Source organism: Hesperophylax consimilis, chromosome 15 (assembly GCF_061612785.1).
Source record: "Hesperophylax consimilis isolate HC1 chromosome 15, BYU_Hcon_1.0, whole genome shotgun sequence".
Classification (NCBI taxonomy): Eukaryota; Metazoa; Arthropoda; class Insecta; order Trichoptera; family Limnephilidae; genus Hesperophylax; species Hesperophylax consimilis.
Window position 1 is genome coordinate 6776537 of NC_142850.1, and position 24258 is coordinate 6800794.

The window sequence follows — 24258 nt, forward strand, 5'->3', positions numbered from 1 at the left end:
TGTCTGGACCTAATGGGATCAATTTCACTAGCCATCTGGCGACCAGGAGTTGAAAAGTCTCATGTAAATTTGGTGACTTCATTTCCTTTCAAATCGATATAGGTTGTGACCTATACTTCTGGGGATTGACTATTCAGTGGATTCGGCCCTGTTAGCGGCCAGTGTTAGCGGCTAGTGGTTGGTCAGTAGTCAGTAGCCATGGGGCCACAGGGCAGCGAGCGCGCTAGGGCCGGGCAGGCTAGGGGCGGGCCGGGGGCCGAATCGGGGCACCAGCCAGGGCTTGCCAAGGCCGGCCCGGAGTCGGGGCAGAGTCTGCAGTTTGATTTTAGACTGACCGTACCGTTGAATTCACAGCCTCCGTTCCAATCTTTGTGGGATTTGTCGTGGTGAGTTTTTAATACAATCATGCTAACTTATTAATTTCATTTGTCAAAAATAAGTGACATATATATGCTTGAGTCGTGTAATATCTCGAATTTAATAACAGATTAGTATGTATGTACGGAGAAAAATTAGTATTGCTAGTTTATTAAGAATCTTCAAATTTATTAGTAATCCGATTAAAAACAGTATTGCAGGCCGTTTCTTAATAAACACAAAACCAATATAAAACACACATCACTCACTTTTATCTTTATTTTATTTTATTTCTTTTTATTTAAATTATATTTTTCTTTAATTTTAAATCCATATTTTTAGTTTAAATTTATGTTAATCTTGTTTTTTTTTAACTTTTATTTTTTTGTATTATAAAATGGAGGCCTCAGCACGGGTAAGCCACCCAGTGAGGCCAACATTACTGGATTGTACTATGAAATGTTAAATATTGTACCAAAGTAAAAATAAAAAACTTTGAATAAATTCTTAATGTTTCGGAACACTGGTTAATGCACCATTTGCCTTGATAATATATAATGACGAAATGTGAAAATGTTAATATTTACAAACCATTTTATAAAGCACGTATTCCGACATCGTTATAATAAAAATATTCGTTCTTTACTTCAAATTTAACAGGAATCTTATGTTTTTAGCCTTAGCTAAGTTAGTGTGTTAACCCCTCCAGCTTTTTAAGGTCGTATAAGACTCGGCGTCCATATTTTGTAAAAGTATTTTTATCTTTTCTCTATCATGCGGAAATACGTCTTTTTTGACGTAAGCAAGTGAAATGATAATTCTTTCAAGGTTGTCTGAAATATTTATAGTAGATGTCATTAATAACGTCCCAAAAATTGCCAAAATTGAAATTATCATTCATGTTTAACGCCGCTATCATAACAATCGATTTAACTTTGAAAAATATTTCTTATTTTATATTATACGAACGAGATAAAAGTGTAGTTACAGTTTTCGAGTTCGAGTTCTCTCAATTTTTCTACGATTGGAGTAAAAAATTAAATAAAAATTTGGTTTGACTGAGGATTTAACCTTCCTCCCCAGGGCCTGGAGTCAACCACGCTAACAACTAAGCCAAATTACGATTGGGTAGGACCGAAATTTATTTCTTATATTACAATTTTATGATATCAAATTGCCACCAACAGATTACAGAATACATTTTCATCGACGACGAGTATATCTGCTGAGTTTCAGCTCAATCGGATGTCGATAAATGGGTTAATTTCCAATTCCAAGACCTGCATTTATTCATTCGTTAAAATAAAATCTAAATTCAAAAACTTTTTTTGAAAAATATAATTTTTTCACAATTTTCTCGCAATTTTTTATTAGGTTACAAAAAAATGCATTATTCAATATTTTGGTCAAATATTACGCTCACCAACTCGATAGGTAATAGAATGACGAATCTGCTAGCTGTATAAAAACGATTAATTTGACTGAAAAAATAATATTACTAATATTTCCAACATGTACATGCATGTATATACAAACTTTGACCAAAATGTCAATACTTTAAGCAAACTTAATAGGTAGGCACCTCATTATGAATCTGAACTGTCTACAGTATAATATTACAATGATAAAATATTCTCTGTGAAAATATGAAGGGTTTTTTTGGTTTAATTTGCATTCCACGTCCAAATAACCGCATCATATATGAATATTTCTAGGATATATACAATATATGTAACGAAAGTTATCAAAATACGTAAATCGTTAGTAAAGTTGTACTAATTAATAGAGGTACCAGCACATGGCACTAATTGCTAAATTTGTGATTTGTACAGAGAGTCACACACAAACGAGTCTTCCCTTGAATGTACAATGCGTACACATGTACAATTTTTGTGTAGAATACAGTCTACATTAGAATTTAACAAGTGTGTCATTTCGCATGCTTAGTTCCTGCTTTTGACACACTACAATTATAGCGGCTTGGCCCTAAAAATCATATCAGAAATTTAAAGCGTATTTTAGAAACTGTAAATTGATTTCTTGCAATACTTTTATTAATTTTAATATTATTTTTATTTGAATGTGAGTAAGATAGGGTTGGCAGTGCTTGTGTGACTTTATGAATTGCATGCCTGTGCTTGAACCAGTATGTGAGATCTAAAATACAACAAACTTCCCTCCACCCAGTTAGGAAAGCACTTAACCTGATTGCTATCAAATCAAGAAACAAACTTTATCTGAAAACCAACCCCATGCAGATAAATATTTAATGCTTCCTGAGAAAAATTCCTCTCTCCATTTTATCTTACAATATAATCTTGATAAAATAAACATTCGCTTGTTCTTTTTACACATAATATTTGAATGGAAACATTCCCGTCACTTTTCTTCGCAATAGGATTAGGTTGACATTTAATATTTTGGTTTTAAATTATGACTAATATTACCTATAATAATACTTGCGCAAACCCGTGAAGTAGACACATTAGTTCCAACAGTGCCAATTTTGAAATCTGTCTTAGTTTTGGATTTTAAGTAAGTACTTTCGCAATCTTGCTTATCTGAATTCTTCACATAATCAGTTTTATTTTGAAATGTAAAAATTAAAATATGTTAAGATGTTAAAAAAACTGTAAAAAATGTAAAATTGTAAAATATGTTAAAAAAATGTAAAAACGTAAATATTTTATATTAAATTAAATAAATTGTGTCAATACTGCTAAAAGATGCAATTGCTCTCAACTTTCCGGAGCTGGGGAGAGGAAGGTTAGGAAGTAGCTGGCTATCAGATCTGGTCACCAAACACGGCTATTGCCATTTCAAGCAACGTTTGATTCTGAAAGGTGGTCTTTAACCGGGGCGATACTGAGAGTATCTTCCACTCTGCCTTTACCACAAGCAACATCGTTCTCTTGGACAGTAATGAAAACATTCCATCAACTCTGGATTCTCGCCCGTATCGTTAGTTGTATGTTGTCATATCGAAATTGTTAGCCAAGAGAATTAACACAGATATTTATTCATAATACCCTCATGTTGGTTACATAATATTGAGTTGAGCCGAGAAAATAATTACAAATATAATATCCAGCCGATATTAAAGAATTTGATGGTTTTCGTTTAAAAACAGTACTTTTAATGAAAAATTTAAGTTCAGAGAAAATCTTCAACTTATTGTGTAGATCGTTTTCAAATTTCACCTACAGAATGGTAAAATATTAAATCATTATTAAGGCGATGCACTACGTCGTGTAATATTTTAAATTGAGCCGCTATCAATAACAACCCTTACGTAGATGGCGATAAGGTTTAAATTCCCACTTAACACCATCCCTCTATCAACGAAGAAATAGGTGTAAGGAGAATGTATGACATGGAAGTGAATGCTAGAAGTCGGGAACGCCCGAGGAAGACATTGCTCGATCAATTAAAACAAATACTTTATAAAGTAAATTGTTCAATTTTTTAAAATGATATTTTTTCTACCTCAAAAATGCATCCAGTTTTAAAGTACACTAGAATTCACGACCTCAAAACTTTACTCCAAATCATTCGTAACCCCGAAAAACGCCGGGTACACGTCAGCTATTTCTAAATAACTGTTGACCTACGAATTAAATAAATTATTACGAACTCTAAGCAGAATTCTTGCCTTAACAGACTATGCAATAATTACAATAGCGTATTATCCAAGGTTGATATTTTCAGTTGCGAACTTACCAGGTACAAGATTTCCATAAAAGAATATTTCTCTGGTGGTTTGTGAATAATGCTTTTGTCTCTCTTGTTTATCTCTCTATTATGATTTGATTTATATATACAACCTCTCCCCATGGCTATAAATGTATTGTTTTGTAAATTTTTCGTTTTATATAATATTCTGTTTTGTATATTTTTTTAATTCATATTCCTTTCTTACAAATTTAATTTACTTATTCCATATTATGCAGTCTCAGTAGAGGTAAAGTCACAAGGAGGAAATCCATAAAATTTGTTTTATTTTACTGTATAATACTTATGCACAAACTGATTAAATGTAAACTGTCGTTTTCCCGAAAATTAATAAATAAATGATACTGAAGGGGTCATCGCTTGTTTTGCTGACCAGCACCGTATGTTCATTGAAAAAAGAACACTATTTTCAATTAAGCCAAGTGACAAGAACAGTCTATAAATTAATCCAATCTCCTACACTCCATTCCATAAACCCGCACAGGAAACATGAAGATAACTTGAAATTTTTGTACTTGAAAGTGGCCTTTGTTTTGCGGAATGAGAGTATAACGTCTGGTCATCCATCTGACAATGAACCCGCCAGTTAGATTATGACTCCGTGGGCTAAAGGTTAAAATTAAGAGTAATTGGGCTGGATTTATTGGTCCTCATCTGATAATTTATTCGTTTTTAGATAAATTGTAATGTATTTGATATCTTGTTAAACCACAAACATTTAGATTTTTTTCTTACAGCCAGTGTTAATTGCAGTGAAATGACGTATCTTTTTTATATTTTCGCTGTCAAAAACCAATTTTTTTTTTTATAAATTTCACAATTTGTCTATGAAAATCTCCATTTATGAATCTAAAATCTGTTACTTACTGTTACTCCCATCCACACAAGATGAATTTTGCCTACTGTAATGTTTGGTACAGCGAAGATCCTGGAGGCTGATTTCCGTTATTTATCCTTGCCTAGAGATACGTCCTTAGTTCACTCGGTCTGGTTTGTGCCAAAGCTCTAATAAAAGGGGTGGGTATATTTGGGATATGTCCTTGGCTAGGAATGGTGAACGTGCTGGTGTCTTTGATACAAATCCCGACGATGTTCAAACAATTGTTTTAAAATGAACCCTAAAAACTTTATTTCAATAAATAACATTTCAATGGCATATGTATCCATTTATAGGTAAAAAACAGTCACTATCTATTTACCTATCCTTCGTTCTAGAGGATATTTTTTTAGTTCACAGAATTGTGTAGTTTTTCTCATTCTCAAATGACACGAATTTAAATGGTCAACATTAATGATGTCTACCAAAATAACACAGTTTGATGCAATACAAAGGAATGAGCAATTAAAAAATCAACCCAACCAAAAATCAACAAGGTTTTTTTTATATAATACATCTATTTTTAAATGTCGTAAAAAACTTGTTATTGCCACCAAAAGACTGATAAAATGCATTGCCATCGACAACGAGACTATCTGCCGTAGTTCAGCATGATCGGATGGCGTGAACTGGGTCAATTTTTGCTTCCAAGATATGCATTCATTCATAATAAATTACTGGAATCGAAATGTTTTTCTAACCAGGAAAATGTTCTATCAATTTCCAACTCAGCCATGCATTATAGCAAGGAATAATAATTATTTATTTAAATAAATTGCATATTTACGAGATCGCAAGTATATTACAAACACAAGTCCGGAGAAGTGTTTTTTACCTTGCAATGAAATTACTAATTCAACTCGTTTACATGTGTGTTTGATTACAGTATCGATCGCTTGGGGTCACTGCACTGACATTGTGTTATGTTGCGAGTTGCAGGAACACTCCACGTGGTATCTACGTGTATTCTAAAATAAGCACCATCATTATGTTGTCGATGTCTGTGAATAAAAATAGTGCAATAGTTGCCGCGTAACTTCACGTGGGGGCATGCATCAACTACCTACATTCTATGAGGGTTTACTGAATGGTTTTTAAATGATTTCAATGCTTCTGGTTTTCACAATGGACGACACTGTCGATGACCTCCGTGGCAAATAGGTAAGCTTCTTGAGATTGCACTTCGAAACCAGACGGGAGCAAATAGATCAGGATATAGATAATACTTTGATTATAATGTCCACATTTGTAAAACTAACTTTCTACCCGTTGCAACAACGACCAACAACCCCAACAACAACAACCACAATAACGATGATATTCACAACAACCACAATAATCACAACATCAACATCTACCACAACAACAACCACAACATCCACAACAACAAAAGCCCCGTCTAATAACCAAACAACTACAAGCGCAACATGAACAACCACAACAACAACCATAACAACCACAGCCACAACAACCATATGAACAAAATCCACAACCACAAATAATAACCACAACAACAACAGCTCCGTCTACAACAACCAAAAAAACCACAACAACCACGAAAACAACAACCACAACAGCAACAACCACAACAAAGACAACCACAACAGCCATAACCACAACAACAACAGCCATAAGCTACTTAAATTTAGATCAAATCGAGTATTTTAATGAAATAATGCCGAGTTCTTAACCTATCCACAATCGCGGGTCTCGAACCACGGAACTTAATGACATGCCACGAAAGTCATTAAGTTAACAACATTCACAGGATATTTTGTACATTTTATAAAAAATACATCAGAAAATTTTTCATTACTTAGCACCAAGTACCTACCTAACTATCACCCAAAGTTTGTGTAGTCCTGCCATTGAAAGCTCGGTAAAAATATCATTTTTTACAAGCGTCGTTTGTGAGAAATCAGAAGAGCTTACAATGGTTTATCAGCGGTAGACTTTTACCTATCTTTATTTTATAGAATCTTCGTACTTCACATTATTCGCTAGACTTAAATTACTGAAATTTTTTACAAAATTACCAAAGGCAAAATAAGTCAAATATCACTCAATACTAGAACAATTATTTTCCAATACTGTTTTATTATGTTCCATTAGATATTATAGTCTGCTAAAACATTAACAGCATCGACCTACATAACAATTATTAACAAATGACCAAAGGGAATAATATTGGTGGACACAAAGGGAAAGGAAAATGGGAATGATATCGCCCATCAGACAGGGGTAGTTTAGGGTGGTTCGGGGTTGACCAGCAAACACCCAACTAGTCTGTTTCCATGACGACGAACTGTAAACAAACCACTCTCCCTAGATTAGAAAACGGCAAATTACCAGCAGAATGATGACTGGTGCGTTGTCTTGTTTACATAAATTCCATAGATAATAGAACCAAATGAGATGTGCCATGAACCATTTTTAAACTTAAATCAAGCTCGCAAATGTATCGCGAACATCGTTCACACATTCAACTGAAAATGTGTTTTCTGATGTTAAAAAGTAAATAATATGAAAGCCTATATTATTGTAATATTCGACGTGGTCGAGGGGTAAGGCTCTCGACTATGTCGCGGGTTCAACTCCCGGCGTGCGCAAATAAATTATATTTGATAAATTTTTGTTATTTCACAAGTTACTCATTTTAAATAATATATAGTATATTTGCGGCACGTTTCAGAGTGGAAGATTTTCTCAGTATCGCCCTGGTGTAAGACCACCATTCAGAATTGAAATGTTGATTGAAATGTCTCACTGAACTCACTGGCTCCAAGCAGGTTGGGAGCAGTTCGGACTCTTGTGCGGTTTCACATTAAAAATAATATTAGAAAAATAGGTTTTATTTTTTTGATTGACACTTTTCTAAAAAAATTATAAAACATGTATTATGATTTTTTTCTCTCAATTTGGTCTTTAATGTCCAATACTTTTCAGAGTGGGTTTTTTATTGCTATTTATTTTATTTACTGAAGTAAAGTTTTAATCTCCTCCATTTTAAAAACATCCAAATTGATAGGCTATCCCATTGGGGAAAAGGAAAAAAGTGGTGCGTGACATTTGGTGTTCTGTAATTTGTAAATAAATTAATCTGACCATATACAGGCAACTCGCATTGGAATATCACCACTTAGTCCGCGAACATAACTTTTTACAGTGGCGCATAAATTGCTGGATGGGTAAAAAACTTAACCATTAATCTAATTCAGGTGAACAAAAGTTTGGATATATTTTCAAAAAAGGAATATTTTGTTGCACTGTTTACTTAGACACTTTTTTAAATGTGTTATAATTTACCCACCTTACTCATTCGTCGTTTGAAGACGTTTCAGTTTTTTAACCATTTTTACGTACATTCCGATCCTGCGCAGAAAATTCCAACAATGATATGCGCTGCAAACCGTTGCCTTACTCTAACGAATTTTACCTTTCTGCACAGGTTCTGGCTATTTCAACGTGCGCTCTTCGGCGTTCATTACAAAAATCGCATAGCAGTAAAAAAACTAAATTAGACCTATTTTCATTGTAAGTAAAAGAAAACGTTACAAGTTAAATAAGTGTTACAGTCAAATAAGTGGAAAACATCCTCTTTGAATCTTTAATCACTGACCAAACCTTACATTTGTAACACAAATATCAGGTTATTTTTCCGTTTATTATTCGCATAGCTACGAATACCCGTTTACTTTATACTGACTGCCCTAGATGAATTTAGAACAAAAATAAGCCACACGAAAATAGCCAACATAATACATTTTCCGATACATGTGACACAATTATACACATCTTAATTATAAAGCAGAAAATTTGTTTGTCAAAGCTGTTCGGACATAAATCCGATTGTTATCTTTAAGATGTGGTTTACTTCCTACCTACTCCCCATACACGTCCTATCATATTTGTCACGAGAAGACGGGCAGTACCAAGACAGTACCTTTTCTACAACGCAACCGACCACAGGTTGCTTATTCAATTCCGGGTTACTTATTTATTTATTTATTCGTTTTCGGGAAATTGTAGATAAGTATTATATGGTAAAAAAAAAACAGTTATGGATTTCCTCCTTGTGACTTTAACTGAGACATCATAATATGGAATAAGTTATTTAAATTTGTGAGAAAGGAATATGAATTAAAAAATTTATACAAAACAAAATATTATACATATAAAACGAAAAATTTACAAAACAATACATTTATAGCCATGGAGAGAGGTTGTAGATATAAATCAAATCATAATTGAGATATAAACAATAGAGACATAAACATTATTCACAAACCATCAGAGAAATATTCTTTTATCTTGTATTTGGTAAGTTCGCAACTGAAAATATCAACCTTGGATAATACACTATTGTAATTATTGCATAGTCTGTTCAAGCAAGAATTCTGCTCAGAGTTCGTTTTTCTTTAATCAATCCTAAACAGGACGCACGTGCGATTCGACGTGGAGTTTTTTTGCTGGCAGAGAGGGAATACTGAGGACAACAAATACAAGGTAGGGATTTCAATATTCTGGTGGCATTCTCTCAGAGTTCCATTCTGTTCCCCCTTCTATTATTTCGTACACAAGAAATTGGCGGCTGGAAATATTCCAGGAGCTATCGAAACAAATCAAAACCTTCAAACGGCGTTACCTAATTTTCACAGTTTTTTTTCTGTAGGTTAGCGCAACTATTTTATGATGGCTGTATCATTTCCATCACGACTAAAAACAAGAGTTTTACAGGAAAAAAAATGAGACAAGACGCCATATTGTTCAATAAGAAAAAAATATTTTTTAGAGTGTTGAAACATAGACGAAGACAGTAGAAATATTAGTAGTATTAATGTACAAAATTAACAAATCATAGTTACCAAAATAATAGACGGCCTCCGTTGTCGAGGGGTAAGAATCTCGACTAGCAATCCGAAGGTCGTGGGTTCAAATCCTGGCGTGCGCAAGTAAATTTTATTTGATGAATTTGTATTATTTCACATAATAATATATATTATAATTGCGACATGTTCCAGAGTGGAAGATACTCTCAGTATCGCCATGGCATAAGACCACCATTCAGAATTGAAACATGATTGAAATGGCTTTGGCCGTGTTGGTGACCAGATCTGAATATCCAGAGACTTCCGCACGTTCCTTTATCCCGTCTCCTTCCCCTTCCCACACCTTCAGCCTCACAACATACCCCATTTAGGGATGCCATAGTCTCACTGGCCCTAGACGGTTGGGAACAGTGACTCGGAAAAAGATAATTAAGATCCAAAAAACAATTGTGGAACAAATTGCATACGTACAATGGAGGACCTTTAGATTAGGTGTATTAGCGATTTATGCCAGTAGTTGTTCTTTGAACCCATTTTTCTTTTGTACAAAGGCTAATGATATTCCATTATTATATTTATATTCCATTTTATGCTCAAATTGAACTATTATCACGCGACTTTGGTTCCTACAAAAAAACAAAATTTTCAAAACGCTTCTTTACTTGGATCGTTAATAATTACTGAAATATTTCATTTATTTTTTCGTGTATTCTCCTCAAAGGAAGACCTTAGGTTTTTCGATGGGCCTCTGTCACTTTTGAGGATGTTGAGTGAAGGGGCTTTTTAAATAAACGAAGGAGTGAACCAAGATCTTGAACTGATTCATTTTGAAGGTTGTACGTGGGAGGAAAAACACAAAAACCGACAAGTCATCCGCAGCTGGACAGCTAATTATACAAACAAGTCATAAAAGCGGCCTGTTCGTTTCAAAAGGTAAATTTCAAAAAGATAAATGAAGCTTGTTTTTCGGAGCCCTTTTCATTGAAAACCGCTAAAAGAAACAAAATATGAACGATTCAGAAAACTATAAGTTTATAAATTCATGAACTCGCAAAATTTTATCAATTTACGTCGATTAATAAATTGTTTGAAATCTCTTTTTTAATACGAAATCGCTTGAAAAATTCTACAATTTTCATCTAATATGATATTGCTAAAACAAATTTGACTAACCTAGAAGGTATTTCCATAAAACGTTTAGTTTTCTAAGTAATCAATATAATAGATGAACGCATAGATAAGGAAATGATTTGCCTATTTCGGGAGTGTTTACCGCAGAGCGGCTGACGTGTGAAGGGGTAGTTTTTTTAATGCTTTTTCCAAGGTAGTTTTTTTGCAGGTTTTTTCAAGGGCTCTTTTTAACCGGATATTTCTACTCTTGATTTATGGTAACTCTGACATCTACCGGGGAAAATTCGCATTAAAAGCGTTTTTTTTCGCGTTTGACGTAGACATACGAATTTTACATATGCGTTGATTATATTTAACCCACTTTGATCATTATTGAGCCTAGTTGGTTTCACCTAGAAATAAAAAGTAGGTTTTTTAAAATATTATTACCTAAGGCAACTATTGTGACGTAAGTTCTAGAAGTATGTAGGTACTCCACTTAAACACACGCGATTTTATTGAAATATGCTCCATTTAATGCAAAATTATTATATGTTTGTGTTTACTGGAAGTTATTTGAAATGTATGTAATACTCACGTACAATTTACCCGGTCGCAAATGACCACAAAAGATACTCCCCTGCCCGCTAAAACCTTTTAATGTCGGGATCATTAGTTGAGTCATTAAATTCAGTTTTTGTCATATATGCAGACAAGTTTTATTTTTAAGTACGACCAACAAACATTAATCATCCAAGCAACAATTGCGCAATGCAATTATGAAGAGGAAAACACTGGGGCTCCCCGTCTAGGGAAAACAGTGGATAGTATGCATTAAAATACCTACTATACAACGTGTCTGGAAAATAGTACAAGCAGGAAATTCATTAATCTACATCACACAGAACACTAAAAAAAACGTTTTTTCTTCGTTTTTCTCGGCAGCTTAAGGGTTAAGAAACTATTGGAGCCGGCTTTATTCTACTACTCATTTAAAATACCAAAAATGCGGATAGTAACTGATAATAACTGATAGATAAATTTCATTAAAAAAATCTACTTCGGACTTTTTTTTCCATTATTTCTGGCTTTCACCCTTCAAGGGTGTTCTTGACCATCATTTAAAATTATTGAGAAATGAAAGGTGAATTCAAATATTAATTTTATTTAAATAGGCAAATTTCAAAATTATAATGAAAATTGGAGTCGAGTTCAGACTTAGAAGAGATGAGATGTTGAATGGATGAATGGAATTTTAAAAAGATGGGAAGGAACGGAACAATGTCCGATCCTCATTCGAATGAGTGAAGAAATTTATTTTTTGGAAACATGAGGGAATTGCTGAAACCACGGTTTTGATGGAATAGTCCTTTGTATTGAGGCATAGCAGGCTCCCTTGGATTGACTATCAATGTGCCAATACTCCGACCAAACATTGTGGGATCTATGATTTATTCGAAAACCAAATCACAGATTATAAAAGTTATACTACAAAGTCGATTCCAAGTGTGATGTGGATTCACCAGCTTCCTAATTATATTAAGAGTTTCTGGACACCGTGTATAATCTTGGGGAACCATAAAGGGCGGTAGGCTTTATTGTAACTTAAAGTTATTCCATGCCACTCTTCCTGGAGCTCTATACAAAGATCTATATTTCAACGTGTTTTTTTCTTGATTCCAGTCCATCCCCGGGGCACGGGCTCCACCACATGGCGCGCATGATGGACTCGCTGATCTTGGACAGCTTCCAGCCCTTCTCCTTCACCAAGATCACAACCACCCACCGGGGGCCGCGCGCCACAGCAGGCCGCAGGACGGGCTCGGGTCCCAAGCAGCCGCCTAGCCAGCCCAACCCGCCCACCATACCACAGAAACAGTTTAAGACATTTGCTAAAGGTAGGTTTTAAGGTGGTTTCTACATCTTAACCTATTCGGTTTCCACCAATCGTATCGACAACTCGCCTCTAGGTATCACCATTCTGTCCTTATTCGGCGGCCTTTTTTAAATTAGCTCCATACATGGCCCTGTTGAAAATAATTTCCCTTAGGGCCTTTGTCATCTTTGGGGAGTATTTTTAAGTACAGAAATGAGAGGTAGTACGGATAAAGATACAAGGTATGCGGGCAGGTAGGACTCTGGAGGTCAGTGTGTCTAGGACGTATGAATCCGTTCCCCCACTGCAGTGTAAGCGTTGGGTCGAGAGAGTCCGGCCGGAGAGGTCCAGGCACCCCTGCTAAGTAACCAATTAATGGTTCTCTGGGCGGTGATACCCATGCCACCGTTCTTTATTGATAGAAGGCCCACCGTCTCATCGTCATCCTCTGGAGTTGCTTCTCTCAAACTTGCCTTGGGCAGACCACTAGACGACATTTTCAGTGGAATTCGCCTTTCTGGCCTTCTTAACAAATAACCAAACTAGTTCAATGTCAAGCTTATCTTGAATCGTCGAGTTTCTTATTGTCTTATCGATCCCAATTTGTAAAACCTGCCACTCTCATCTCATCTCATATCTCATTTCAGCAGCTTGAACCCTGGAACGTATTCTCTCAAAGTTAAAATAAAACTATTGTCCTTCAGGTTGATTGTAGAGAAGTCTCTTTGGCTGTCAGTTATCTTACATTCTTGCTACATGGTCTGCCCAGCAGAGCTTATCACAATTCTCATCGTCACTTAGGTCAATAATATCATAATTAATTTAGATACTAATCAGTATGACCGACATTGCGTCTCTAACCGTGGCGTGGGCTTCTCTCGAATCTGTTTCCAGTCATTGTCCTTCCATTTTACTCTACATGAATCCTATCTGTTTAAATATATTACCTTAAAACGCCGGGTCATTGCAGTAAGTTTAAATTTAAATAACCATCATCTGTAATTTTGCACTCATAATCAAATTGACCTTAGGTTTAGTGATATCATCCTTATCCTTGTTACAAATTGAATGACCCGATCCGCCTACCCTAATAAAAACATTTTATTCATTGTACTGCTGACATCATCAAGGGGATTGTTTACAGTCCAGTACCTATGACTGGCTACCGACTGATTAATACAACACTCTCAAATCAATAAATGTCAGTTACGACAATGTTTTTCGCCGAAATTGTGATATCATAAATAAACCACTAACATTATGAATAAATCATACCTACGTTAAAAAGCAGACACACTTGTAAGATAGGATACCTATTGATTGGGAAGCTAGTTTATAATTGCAACGAATTGGAAATTCTGCACATTAAAAAAAAAACTTAACCCAGCTGTAAATATTTCCCACAGGGCGATAAAGATCTTTGTGAATTATCTAATATATATGTTTTTTTAAATATTAAATTTGTTTGATTTCAGAGACAGCAAGAACTATCCCACAAGAAAGCCCTGCTGAACCACCAAAGACAGTTATCACCCCCCAAACAGACACCGTAACAGACAAATGGATAGCATCCCTTCGAAAGAGAGATCCAGAGATACAACCAACCCTACCTTCAATATTCCCCCGCAACAGAACCTTATCATCAAATCTAACCAGAAAGTCCAGATCAGTGGAAAGACTACCAAAAGCTTTCAAAGATCGCAAAATAGGAGCATTACTTCCAATCAGAAATGGAGTTAAAAAATCATCTTCTGGAGAAGACAACACCTCAGGACTTTCGGGGATTGAAGACAGTATTCCGGAACATTCTAAATATGAAAAGGCTTTTAATCCGGTTGGATTTGACGTCCATCTCGTGGAAACTTTGGAAAAAGAAATTCTACAAAAAAATCCCAATGTTCAGTGGAATGATGTGGCTGGGTCTACGGAAGCAAAAGCTATTCTTCAAGAGGCAATGGTCCTACCCACGATTATGCCTAATTTCTTCAAGGTGAGATAATATTGATTTTTTATTTTGTTTACAAAATTCTTTGATCAGTAAGTCTAATGTAGTCAGGCTTTCTTCAAGGCTATATTATTTTATATCTTTTGAGGTGATGTTTATTTATTTATTTTAACTTAAAATACTTAGCACATTATATACTTACGTATAATATGCTCTTATAAAAAAACACAATAATAAAGTAACAAACTAAGTTATTAAAATTACAAATTACAAAAATAAAAATTGCACGTCACTTCTTTATTAAATTTTAACATATTTTCCTCTTTTTTATATTGGTTGGTATCTCTAATGCTACGTATACATCCGCGAGCCGAACTGCCGAAGTGAACCTCAACTTATGGGAAAGAAACGAAGCAACCGCAAATGGCGCGAAACGCCGCTTGCAGTTGCTTTGTTACTTTCCCGTAATTCGTGGTACGGTTCGCGTTTCGGTTCGCAAATGTATACGTACCCTTAGAAGACTTTTACTGCTCTATACAGTAACGAGTTCTGTGATTTTGACTTCTTTCAAAAGGGATGTCTTAGCTCGTCGTCCGTAAATCAAATGCTGTAAGACCCTGTGCAGAAAAGTTCTGCACTGAACTAAGCTGCAGACTGTTACCTTACCGTAACGAACTTAATTTTCTGTACAGGGTCTTACAGCACTCGGTTTATGTCGATTGCTTACCGATCAATAGGACAGTGGGCTCAATTCATTCTTTATTCTTGTAGAGTGATTATGTTAGCAAGGGACTGATTAAGTACATGCATTACTTTTCTTCATACCAAAAAATATTACAAACATGCCAGAAAGCCTATAATTTAAAAGCGAAAGCATCCAACCCTGCACCCTAGAAGTAAGGCGTCTAGACAGAGACGTCTGCATCCATTCTGCATCCGTCATTAGTATAATTATACCCAAGAGTTTAATTTAGACGCAGAACTTTGGATAGGAGCTAATATGTGACTCAAGGCATTCACAATACTAATTTTTAAATTGTTTCCAGGGCATAAGACGACCATGGAAAGGAATCCTGATGGTGGGACCACCGGGAACGGGCAAGACAATGTTAGCCAAAGCAGTGGCCACGGAATGTAGGACTACCTTCTTCAACGTCTCCTCCAGTACTCTCACATCCAAGTACAGGGGGGAGTCGGAAAAACTGGTCAAACTTCTATTTGAAATGGTAAAAATAATGAACATAATTAAACATTTAACTAATGCACGAGAGTAATAATTAATTGCCTAATAATGAATTAAAGTACCTACCTACTCTAAAAACATCTTCCACCGATGCCACTGTAATGATATACACAATGTCGGAAATTGTTAGCACAAGTGGGAAACTGGTGAATCTATGTCACATTTGAAATCGATTTTGTGGTAAAAATGTTTTCGATTTGAGTTTTCGTGTTCAAGTAAATCCAGTCGAAAGTTGGAATTTTTTAAGGTCAAATTTTAAAAAAATCTGTCATTAGGGGGTTAAAATCAGCTGTATGTCTTTTAAAATCCGTTGAAGCGTAGACCCAGCATAAACAGTTTTTAACTGTTCAGTTGCCGAAGAAAATCTAAATGGTCAAAATGAAACAAAAATTTTTTTTTTGAGTTCTCCGTGTCATGTAGTTTACTGCTTGCACTACAAGTTTCCGGACACCGTGGAATATACATACATGTTAAATTTATTATTGTCATCTAGCATAATTAAATTACAACCACAACTATTAATTTGATATTGTTTTGATTAATTTCCGACGATAGGTATATAATATTATTATTTACGGATAAAAGTAGTTTTTTTGTTTTTGGGGGTTTTCAACTATAATATGCTTTTATTTTCATTTCTTCTTATCTGTCTTCTTTTTACTAATTTTTCAACTACCTTGCAATATCTACAACTAAATTCATGAGTTTTGAAGTCTAAAGACCCCTTTACACAAAAGCACTAAACGGGATATGTGTTACAAATTGCGACTTCTCTGAGTACAACACTCCCAAAATTGTTCAATTGTTAGCAACTAAAGGAAAAACTTCAACGTAGGGTCTGAAAAAATGTTTTCATACTTTTCCAGGCGAGGTTCCACGCGCCCAGCACCATCTTCATAGACGAAGTGGACTCCCTGTGCGCGGCCAGAGGCACCGATACAGAGCACGAAGCCAGTCGCAGATTCAAGGCGGAACTTCTCATTCAGATGGACGGTTTAGGAGCCTCATTGTTAGTCAATCAACAATAGTTTTAAAACATTTCAGAAAGTTTTTTATACTCCATTTACAAAGTGATCCACAGAAAAAAGAACAACATTAGAGACGCCTTCTAAATAGATTTGAATGGAATGTCACTGCTGAATTAGTACCTTTTGGATCTAACACATTTAGCATGCGCTCTGTCTCTCTTACACTCGGCTGACATTGTTTATCTCCATCCCTTATTTATCTCACATCGCATTTCTTGTTCTTCTTTATTCTACGATGTGACCATATTTGATTGGCCCAAATATTTGTGACAATATTCAGGACAAAAGTTATCAACCCACCTACACAAGTTATGAGATAAAAAAATTTTAATGTTAGAAAAATAATCTTATTTGAATGCTTTTCTATTACTTTGGGTCGATAAAACTTTTGAAATTTTGGTAACAAAAGCTTTAAAACCGTATTCTAAAGTTTATTCAATATATTATAGCTTTGAAATATGCAAAATCTCAAAATACCTGAATGGTGATGATGTATAATAATGTCTGAAAGTGAAACATTGTCGCTTTCCAAAGTTTTCTGTCGGGATAGCGGGATAGTGTCTCGGAACAGGGTTCAGTTCAAAACGGAACGTATGATCACGTTATCCATTTAGCTATTGTCAAAACCAAAAGTCTATAGGAGTTCAAAAGCATGGAGGACACTATACACTTTTCTTGTTAAGAAAAAAACATGGTGTGAAATAACACAAAATTAAATTCGGTGATCCAAAATTAGTTTTTTTTCAGAAATGATGAAAAAGTGATAATGGTTTTAGCGGCCACCAATCATCCCTGGGATATTGACGATGCTTTCAGAAGAAGATTTGAAAAACGTGTTTACCTTGGACTTCCTGATGGTGAGATTCAATTCCTACCGATATATTCTACTATTTTTTAGAAATAAAAAAAAAATTACATCTTTTGAAACTCGAACATTTATCCATTTTTCTACATAATCGCCATTTTGGTCGATGCATTTGTGGGGATTTCTGTATACTCATGTCATACCAGCTCGCCGTCATGTCATTGAGGAAGCGTTGAACCTTATCTTTGAGCTTAACATTGTTGCTAAAGCATTCAAAGGACACATCTTGCACACGTTTATTTATTTATTTATTTTTTTTTGTTGTGTTTCTTTATTCATAAAAATTTAAATGATTACAGTTTTTTTTTTCTACAGCCACCATACTAGGCACATGCCTGTATTATGGTAGCCAATATTATTTATTATTTATGTGAAACCGCCCAAGAGTCCCAACTGCCCCCAACCATCTGGAGCCAGTGAGACTATGGCATTCCCAATTGGGATATGTTGTGAGGCTGAAGGTAGTGGGCAGGGGAAGAGGAAGGTGGGAAAGTACCTGGCTATTCAGATCTGGTCACCAAATACGGCAAAAGCCATTTCAAGTGTTTCAATTCTAAATGGTGGTCTTACACCAGGGCGAAACTGAGAATATCTTCCACTTTTAAACGTGCAGCAAATATACTATAATATATTATTTTTAATGAGTAATTTGTGAAATAACAGAAACGAATCAAATAAAATTTACTTGCGCACTCTGGATTTGAACCCGCAACCTCCAGCTTGCTAGTGGAGAGCCTTACCCCTCAACCACGGAGACCGTCAATAATCTTCCATCTTCCAATGTGGCAACTTTCTTGTTACAATCTCACATCAGAGACTAAAAGGTTCGCTCAACCTTCGCGACCGACTCGTCAGAAAATTATGGTTTGCAGCTTCTTCCTTCATCGCGAATTTCAGTAAAACCAGTTGCAAGCTCCCTACTTCGCTTGCAGACGTTTTTGACATCCTTGCACCATTCGCCATACACTTTGTCAATATTAGTGATGAATTTCAAAGGGTTTAACACCTTTTGCGCTCTAAAACCAAATGACCACGCTAACTTCGCACTTGGCGATAACTCCATTACAAATAGTTGCCAAGCCAAGACTGAGCCTTCCAGAAGCCACGCGTCGGGAGTGGGAGAAGCAACAAATACAACAGTGTTGTCAACAGCCGCTTGAAAAGTTTCCAATAGTGCACAACTACTGATCATGTATAAAAGTCGCTACTGCGTCCCAATGTTAAATTTGGCAGCCACCTCTAGTGTGGAGCCCCAAAATATTTGAAAAAAACCCTTGATTGTGTGGAAATGGTCAGTCCGTTTGATATATTCCTCTATCTTTAGAGCACAGGCATCAAATGGAAATTCTGTCCTTGTTCTACCAATATTTCAATGGAATCATTGATTCTTTCCACACCAGTGCATCGTCGGGAAACACCTCAAATGCGCCCCCAACATTTGTATCCTGTTGACAGTTGTCAAACAAGAACGGGTCATTTCTACAACTTGTTCTCGAGTTTAACAGCTGTGAAAAGATTTGCCAGCCTCTATGTTCACCAGAGATGTGCTTTATTTCAAATAAATCCATTTCAAATGGAAATGCAAAATGCAAAATGGGTATTTTCCATTTTGCATTTTAAATGCTTTTCTAAAAACCATTTTGCATTTTAAATGCTTTTCTCAATACATTTTCCATTTTAAATGCTTTTTTGCAAAATTCTTCCTACTTTCTCCACTAATCTTTTTTTCATAAGCCCCAAATATCAGTCGGTCCTCAACCTCGCTATGAGAGATAATTTACATTTGTCAAGTTGCTCCCTGGTAGGAGCCCTGGCAATTTAGTGATACCATTACAAAAAATACTGATTCAAATACTGAACATGGGGCCATGACGCTGTAATATTAACTGCTAAGTTTCTATGTTTTTACGTTGGCAACATTAGTCCCGCGCAAATTTTTTGTGGTTTCATAATCTGTAGTCGTGGTGTTTTTGGATTTACCATCATGTAATATGTTTGTTCTACATTGATATCCATTATTAAATGACAAAATTGTTTAAAAATTCTATAATTATTTTATTGTTTGACCTGAAAAACCATTTTGCATTTTCAATACATTTTGAAAATAGGTATTTTGCATTTTGCATTTGAAATGCTTTTCTAAAAACCATTTTGGATTTTGCATTTTCAAATGGAAAAATTTTAACCCATTTCCATTTTGCATTTCAAATGGTTTTGGGTACCCATTTTGCACATCTCTGATGTACACCCATACCTCTCCTCTGACAGGCTCTGAAACAAATTATTTTCTTAAGGCCTCCTGTATGGAGTTAATGTAAAAAAAAAACCTTTCTTCTTTTCAAAGAATTGTGTGGATAAGAATACATTGAACAACCACATTCCTTAAGCTTTGAAAAGGGTATTAATTTTTTAGTATTTCAGATGAAACGAGAACAGCCCTATTGAAGCTTTGCATGCAAGGTGTAAGAGAAGCCGAAGGACTTGACAAGAGCTCCCTGGTTCAGAAGCTCGAAGGTTACACCGGTTCAGACATCAGCAATGTTTGCAGGTAGGGTGTAATTCCATTCTAAAATAATCTGTTATGCATATTCATTCTCCTCTTAGCTGAAACACTCAATATCTTTGTCGAGAAAACTTAGCATGATTCCATTTGGTTAACCTGAAAAAGGGGAAAAATTTGAAACCACTAAAAATTGAAAATAATATGCAAGTACCTACCTACCATGGATGTTCGCAGGGTTTTTAGTTTAGTGACCTCATATTTAATATTATTATATATTATAACTATAACTATAAATTATAACTATTTTTATAATTTTCCGTAAAAACAAATACTGTTTTAGAAACTAGATAAAATTATCTTTCCGGTGTATGCATTTAAAATAAACATAACTATTTCTAAATAATAAAATTTTAGTATCAAACGTGAAAATTTTATATGTTATAATGTTATACGAATGTGTTTTCGAAATATCGAGTTCTCTCCATAGAAAAATGTAAAATTCATGGAGAGAACTCGATATTTCGTTAACACATTCGTTTAGTTTGGGGAATTTGTAAGAAAACTGTAACTTCACTTTTTTATCTCATTCATATATTTAAAAAAATATTTTGAAAATTAAACCGATTGTCACGATAGCGGTGCGAAATAAGAATTATTCATTTTGCCTATTTTTGGGATTTTATTAAGGGGGGGCTAGGGTTAATTCGTACGAAAAAGGGCATTTTTTTGTGAATTTTTTGTGACAACACAGTTAAAATCTCTTTATTAAGTCTAATAGGACAGTAAAGTATGACATTTTAAGAATGTTGTTTAAAATTTTCACGGAGAAATATTAAAAAAACACGGCAATGGCAGCAATTATTCGGACGTGTCTCAAAAAAAAGTAGAATGGCGGTGCCCCTCATAACTCGGTGCTGGGTCATCTGAAATCAAAAATTCAAAGTTCATTCGTTAGATAATAGTTTTTCCCAGGTAACGCTGGGAGGGTTTTTCTAAATTTTAATTTTTCACTTTTTTGGAACACTTTGAAGGGAAAAACGCCATTTTTAGTGAAAAAAATCGGCTAATTTGTTATTGTAAAATAATAATTATTAACAAATTTGAAAAAACTCTCCAGCGTTACCTCGTAAATTATGTACAGAAATAGTTTTCAAAATTTCAAAAGGATCGGTGCAGTAGTTTTGAAGTTATGACGGGCACCGACTTTGAAAACGTGAGTTGTGGGAAAAACGCTATAAAGTTTTGAACACTAAAAAACTTGGTATTAAACGTTTATAAGCAAATTTTATCCGCTTACCTCACACTGAATCATCAATGCCAGGTCCATAAAGGATGTTGCTATCATCCATGATGTCTAAAGCACCTTTTTGCTCCTGTCTACGACGAATCCTGCCTTCTTTAGTTTGTTTCTCAGCTTCTTGCTCTGCTCGGCTTATACGTATGGTCGGGTAGGGATTAAAATCCGACAGGTATAAAAATACTCGTAACTTCGTCAATTTTGCTCCAATCAACTTGAAAATTGAACACAATATTCTTAACATATTAAGCATTTATTTAAAAAAAAAATTAAAAAATACAAAAATAAAAAATTTTAAACCCTAGCCCCCCCTTTGACATCCAGTAAAAACATTTGAGGCAAACTGTAAAGAATTATTATTTCTCTTACTAACTACAAAAAAACTTATGTATTTCCACATGATAGAAAAATATATAAAAATACTTTTATAAATTATGGACGTCCGGTCATGGTTCCCTGATAACTCCTCGAAATGAAAATTAAACACACCTTTAAAAGGTGATATAAAGTGATTAAAAGTAATGAAACAAAAGCTAGGTTAAATAGTTACATATGTAACCTAGTTTTTGTTACATCACTTTTCATAACTTTTTATAGATGTGTTGAATTGTCATTTTGATGAGTTATCCGGTCACCGCCCGGTCATATATGACCCTAAAACGTTGGAGGGGTTACATCTCCGAAAGCTATTCACCAAATGCTTTGAAATTTTGACATAACGTTGCATTCGAATACGCATGTATTTTTATATACCTTTCTGTAAATAATAAAAATCACGTGTCACTGTGTTAGTACACGATAATCTCCGAAACCGCCCAACTGATATGAACTTCAATGAAATTTTATGAATATATATGGTTGGTTTCAGCTTGAAACATAGGATAGTTTTGGACCTGATAGGTGGCAAAATCTGTCTCAAATTTGCACTGTTAATTTTTGGAACATAAAATGGTTCCTCGTCAGTTAGGAAGTAACACGTTTCCGATTGTTTTAATGTGAACAAACTGTTGATAAAACTCATTTTTTATTTCAGAGATGCCGCAATGATGGCGATGCGAAGAAAGATCATGGGACGAACGGCCGAAGAAATAAAGCGAATAAAGATCGAGGAAATAGACCTTCCTGTCACGGCTCTGGACTTCCAGGAAGCCATGTCAAAATGCAGGAAGACTGTATCCCAGACCGATGTGGATAAATACTCAGCCTGGATGGAGAACTTTGGATCTTCCTAGAATGAGCAGCGTTTCCGGCAAAAAAGAAAAAAAGACTTTGTACACTTCCTAACGAGATTTTTAAAGTAACGTGTATATAGATTTAGTGATCATGTAGCATCATAATCACATCATATGCCATTTTCATATCGACTGTGAAAAGCTGAAAAGAATCATCCACAGTTTTCATAAATCACTATTTTGTTATTAACGGGGTAACTAACGTTCCAGCTTCGTAGAAGAAAATAAGGTAAAATCTTTTTTTTTACAATTTAACCAGTAGAAAGCTGATGGGTCTCTGGAGAAAATGCGAGCATTCTAATATTTTCCTTTTTAGAATAATTTGCGACGTGATTTTGACCTTAATGCTTCGAAAAATGTATGAAAGACAAAATCAGCATTGATTGGGCTAATAAAACTTTAGGTTCCACTAATACAGGGTGCGCCAGAGAAACTTACTTATTTGAAAAAATTCCCGACCGTTGAGTTGGGCAGGTAGAGGGGCGGGAGGGGGCGTATCTGGAGGAGGACGTCCCCAAGTTTGTTTCCCATTTTCGTCAGTTGCCATTATGCTGTGGTCTAGAGAGCAGCGGGCCTTCGCCGTCGAGAGCTTCTTTTGTAAGCTCTCGACGGCGAAGGCCCGTTCTTTTGTAAGCTCTCTTTTGCAGCTCGTTACAGGAGCATGATCGAGGAATTTTTTATTCCAAGCCTCGAAGAAATGAACGTTAGGGACGTGGGGTTTCAGCAGGATGGAGCCACAGCACACACAGCACGAAACTCAATGAATTTGCTGTGACAACATTTCCCCAACCGCCTCATCTCTCTCCGAGGCGATCTCCCATGGCCGGCGCGCTCTCCGGATTTGACTCCATGTGATTTTTTTTTATGGGGTTATTTGAAATCCCTTGTTTATGTCGATCGACCACGGACCATAGATCACCTGAAGAACAACATTCGCGATGCTATTGCCAATATTCCGATTGATATGCTGAGAAGAGTGGATGAGAACTTCAAAAAACGACTTAACCAGTGTATGCGCGGTGAGGGTCGCCATTTAAAAGATGTAATTTTGAAGACAGTATGAAAAAAAACTTGGTACATTGCATTTTCAAATAAAAAAAGAATTACAACAATAACGACAGTGCTTTTGTTTTTATTGAACTTTCAAATAAGTAAGTTTCTCTGGCGCACCCTGTACTTCTCCGATTTATGGTCCGGCCTTCAACAGGTTAATTAGAGAATGACAAAAAACGGTGCAACTTTCTGATTTGTTGAAAATGTAATCAAACAAAATAAAAATATCAGCACAAAATTTGGCTTTTCGGCACAATAATGGGAAAATGAGGAATGTTAAAATGAAATTTAATTATAAAACTAAAAGTATA

The 24258-nt window shown here is 35.3% G+C and overlaps 1 protein-coding gene across 1 annotated transcript; it reads left to right on the top strand.

The window, feature by feature from the left end:
- The first annotated feature begins 198 nt into the window (after positions 1-198).
- LOC149417238 (katanin p60 ATPase-containing subunit A1-like) lies at positions 199-23299 on the top strand. Its single transcript, XM_089640562.1, has 8 exons — positions 199-386; positions 12589-12803; positions 14257-14771; positions 15773-15952; positions 16836-16978; positions 17745-17854; positions 20284-20410; positions 22696-23299. Exons 1-8 carry the CDS (start codon positions 199-201, stop codon positions 22892-22894), a joined length of 1677 nt encoding a protein of 558 aa, XP_089496688.1. The 3' UTR covers positions 22895-23299.
- The last annotated feature ends 959 nt before the right edge of the window (positions 23300-24258 follow it).